Here is a 3,910-nt window from a genome sequence, read left to right as displayed (position 1 = left end):
GTAGAATCTACAACATATATATTCATATTTGATTCATACAAAGAATACACAATTATATAATTTAGTCATTTTTAATTAATTCATATTTATTTTAATTATATATATGTGTGTTGTATTTTGACTATATATGAAACAGTGGATAATGTCATCATATATTCCTATGACAAATATTTTTCACCATTGATTGAAACAGTGTCCATTTTAAGCGCATTTAACTTCGCTTTGTGTCGCAACAAACTTTGCTCAGAAGCACAAACACCAAGAAGAAACAAACATAGTAATACCTTCTTATTCTCTCTCTCCTTTAGGCTGATCCGAACAATTCTGAGTTTGAATGTCTGTTCCATGATCACCTTTCTCCATTTCAACACTTGTGAGTAAAAATAGTAAAGCAACAACCTGAGGAATTGAAGAAGAACCTGGAACAATATTCAAATGCCCTCTTTTTCCAAGCCACGCATCATCACTTGGTTGATCCTCATCATGATTGTGTTATACATCCTTTACTCTTCCAATTTTCTTCTCTTAACGAGGAGCAAGAAAGATTGTTCCAACTCCATTCGTTTGGAGGCATCCTCCGAAGAACAACCTAATAACGTGTCATCAACTACAAACACTGTCGAGAGAGAAAGCGATGAAGATGAGAAACCAGGTGAGGAAAAGAACGAAAAGGAGGATGAAGATGAGGAAGAAGGGATAGCAAAGAAGAAAAAGGTAGTAGAAGAAGAAGGGATAGCAGAGAAGAAAAAGTAGTAGAAGAAGAGGAAGAGGAAGAAGAAGAGAAAATACCCTATGATGAGTTGTCTCAGAGACAAGACACCAACGTTGAACACATTGTTTTTGGGATTGCTGCTTCATCGAATTTGTGGGAAACAAGAAAAGAATACATTAAGGTGTGGTGGAAGCCTAATAAAACAAGAGGGGTGGTGTGGTTAGATAGCAAAGTGAAGGTTAAAGCAAATGAAGGGTTGCCACAACTTCGAATTTCTGGGGACACAAGTAAATTGAAATACACGAATAGTCAAGGGCAAAGGTCTGCATTGAGGATTTCGAGGGTGGTGACAGAAACATTGAGGCTTGGACTGAAGAATGTGAGATGGTTCATGATGGGAGATGATGACACAGTGTTTATTGTGGATAATGTGGTTAGGGTTCTTTCCAAATATGATCATACTCAGTTCTATTATGTTGGTAGTTCTTCTGAGAGCCATGTTCAGAACATTCATTTCTCATATGCTATGGCGTATGGTGGAGGAGGATTTGCCATAAGCTACCCTTTAGCGAAGGAGCTTGCAAAGATGCAAGATCGTTGCATTCAACGATATCCTGCTTTGTACGGAAGTGATGATAGAATGCAAGCTTGCATGGCGGAACTAGGGGTGCCCATAACTAGGGAACAAGGCTTTCATCAGGTAATTATTTGTTCCATTCATTTCATTCTCAACTCAAAACTTTAGGGTGTACATTTAGGTCTGCCTCACACTTGACCTGCAAGATACGAGCTAGACTGATTCGTCTTGTTTTAAAAGTGAGGACTCAAAAGTTTGGACCGCTTTGAATGTTCAACGATGGTGTCTTGTTGGCCGACATTTTTTTTATACTTTTTGTGATAAAGCTTTGAATGTTTTATAAATTTAAATTTTTAAGAAGTTCATAAAATTAAGTAGAGACTTTAGGGGAATTGAATAATAAATTGATAATTCAACATTTTCATCATAATCATATTTATACTTTGACATGTATCATGAATTCTTGAAATTTTAGCACTTTAAAAAATACATAACACTTATACTCATACGAGAATTTGTAACGTCCAAGCAAAAGTTCAGAAAGAAAATTACAATCATCAATCATAAACAACTGCAATCTTTTTAATGAGGGTCAGAGGCTAGTATGTTCCAACTTGTCCTTGACCCGTGCAGGCTGAGGCGTTATAGGCTAACAGGCCTAAAATATTGACCCGTCCCACATTTTTCTTGCGGGCTTGCAGGTCGGTCCGTCTCGCTTTGTCATCTCTAGTTCTTACCGTTCTTACCAAAATTTCATTATAAAGTAATTAATGGTATAATCTTGGGGGATTTTGATTCTCTATATACTTTGTTGAAGGAACTGAAACTTGTGTGTTTCTAATGCAGTACGACGTGTATGGCGATCTCCTAGGTCTTCTGGGGGCACATCCCGTGACTCCACTACTGACATTACACCACATCGATCTGGTGCAACCAATATTTCCAATGATGAATCGAGTAGAATCCCTGAAACACCTGATGAAATCAGTTAAGCAAGACTCAGGTAGCATAATGCAACAATCAATCTGCTATGACGAGAAGAGATTCTGGTCGATCTCGATTTCATGGGGCTTTGTGGTACAAGTTTTGAGAGGGGTGTTATCTCCCAGAGAGTTCGAAATGCCAACGCGAACCTTTCTAAATTGGTACAAAAAAGCTGATTACACTGCATACTCATTCAACACTAGACCTGTCACCAAAAACCCTTGTCAGAAAGCTTTCCTTTTCTACATGAACAGAACACGATACGATCCAGTTAGAAAGAAAATTTTTGGCACTTATTCTCGCTTCAAAACCAGATCTCCTGAATGCTCATGGGAAATCCAATCGCCAGAGACTATCGATAACATTATAGTTTCGAAAAAACCAGATCCTCTTCGTTGGCAAAGGGTAAGAATGTTGGTTTTTTAATCACGTTAAAATATTTGTTTGGATGAAACATTTTAGAATTTAAGAATAGATTAGGGGGGAAAAATTGCTTTGACACATTTATCCACTCATTTAACACATTGTTTTTTATTTTCTATTATAAAAATGATGTCAAAAGTGTTGCGGGTTGCACAATGGTCCCGTGGCAGAGGCCAAGTGGACCAAGTCACAATCAAATTATATCGCTTGCGCTGTTATACTCTTAAGTAAAAGAGTTGCGCCTTGACTAATGGCTATAGCTTTTGGTTTAGTGGAAACGCTCGATCTAACAATTGATATCAGAGCTAAGTTCACGAGATAAAAATTAGTTTATTTTTTATACATAATTAATTTTGTGCAATAAATAGTTACATTTAAAAAAAATTATAATCTTAATACAAAAGATATTAGTTTTATTAATATGTTCATATTATTTGAACTCCTTTAATATGTAATTAATTTTCAAGTAAACGTTTTATCCTTTATTTTTTTTATAAATTTACAAATTTTGTTAATTCATTTAAAGTTAATTGCATATTATTTTTTTTTAATAAATACGTCTTTTATTATATTAATTATCAAGAAAATTTAAATAAACTTACAAAATTAGAATTGTTGCATTAATAATATAATTTTTTATTGTATTAAAAACGAAATATATTAACATTTTTATTATTGAATCAATTACTAATTTTAAATATTTATAGAGAAACTTATCTACGTATATATCATTTGTTTATTTTCAATGATACTTAATTTGCTAAACATTGAAATTAGCCCTCTTATTAATGAAAGATATGAATTTTGTTTTTGCAGTCAACAAGGAGAGATTGTTGTAGGGTTCTACCCACACAAGAAAACTCAACTATGTCTTTATGGGTGGGCCAGTGTGAAGAAGGAGAGGTTAGTGAATTAGATTTAGATGAAAAAGAGATGCCAGATTTCGACTAATAGCCATCTTAATTAGTTTTTTTTTTTTTAAATAAACATTTAATAGTAATGGATTGTATTAAGAAGTAAAAAAGAAGTATATAAAAGGATAGCTGCTTTTAATTTAGAATTTTACTTTACATTAAAATTTCGTTATTGGTATTTAGATTTTGCACCGTTTAGATTCATGATTAGGATAGTTTTACTTGAATTTGGTACTTCCAAAACGTGTTTTCTTTAATTTTCATTATGTAAATTTGCGTCTTATAAGTATGCAAGAAGGT

The 3,910-nt window shown here is 33.8% G+C and overlaps 1 protein-coding gene across 1 annotated transcript; it reads left to right on the top strand.

Moving 5' to 3' along the window:
* Nucleotides 1–435: 435 nt before the first annotated feature.
* Nucleotides 436–3,647, top strand: LOC114180852. Its single transcript, XM_028067144.1, has 4 exons — nucleotides 436–674; nucleotides 755–1,412; nucleotides 2,136–2,678; nucleotides 3,513–3,647. Exons 1-4 carry the CDS (start codon nucleotides 436–438, stop codon nucleotides 3,645–3,647), a joined length of 1,575 nt encoding a protein of 524 aa, XP_027922945.1.
* The last annotated feature ends 263 nt before the right edge of the window (nucleotides 3,648–3,910 follow it).

This window comes from Vigna unguiculata, chromosome 4 (assembly GCF_004118075.2).
Source record: "Vigna unguiculata cultivar IT97K-499-35 chromosome 4, ASM411807v1, whole genome shotgun sequence".
NCBI classification, from domain to species: Eukaryota; Viridiplantae; Streptophyta; class Magnoliopsida; order Fabales; family Fabaceae; genus Vigna; species Vigna unguiculata.
The sequence above is the reverse complement of the archived record's forward strand: the minus strand, read 5'-3'. Positions and strand labels throughout refer to the sequence as shown.

Bases quoted from the DNA above. Each gene is read 5' to 3' on its own strand.
- LOC114180852 (XM_028067144.1), top strand. From the start codon at position 436: ATGCCCTCTTTTTCCAAGCCACGCATCATCACTTGGTTGATCCTCATC. The intron at 675-754 runs GGATGAAGATGA...AGAAAAAGTAGT, and splicing joins GAGGAAAAGAACGAAAAGGA to AGAAGAAGAGGAAGAGGAAG. The intron at 1,413-2,135 runs GTAATTATTTGT...TTTCTAATGCAG, and splicing joins GGGAACAAGGCTTTCATCAG to TACGACGTGTATGGCGATCT.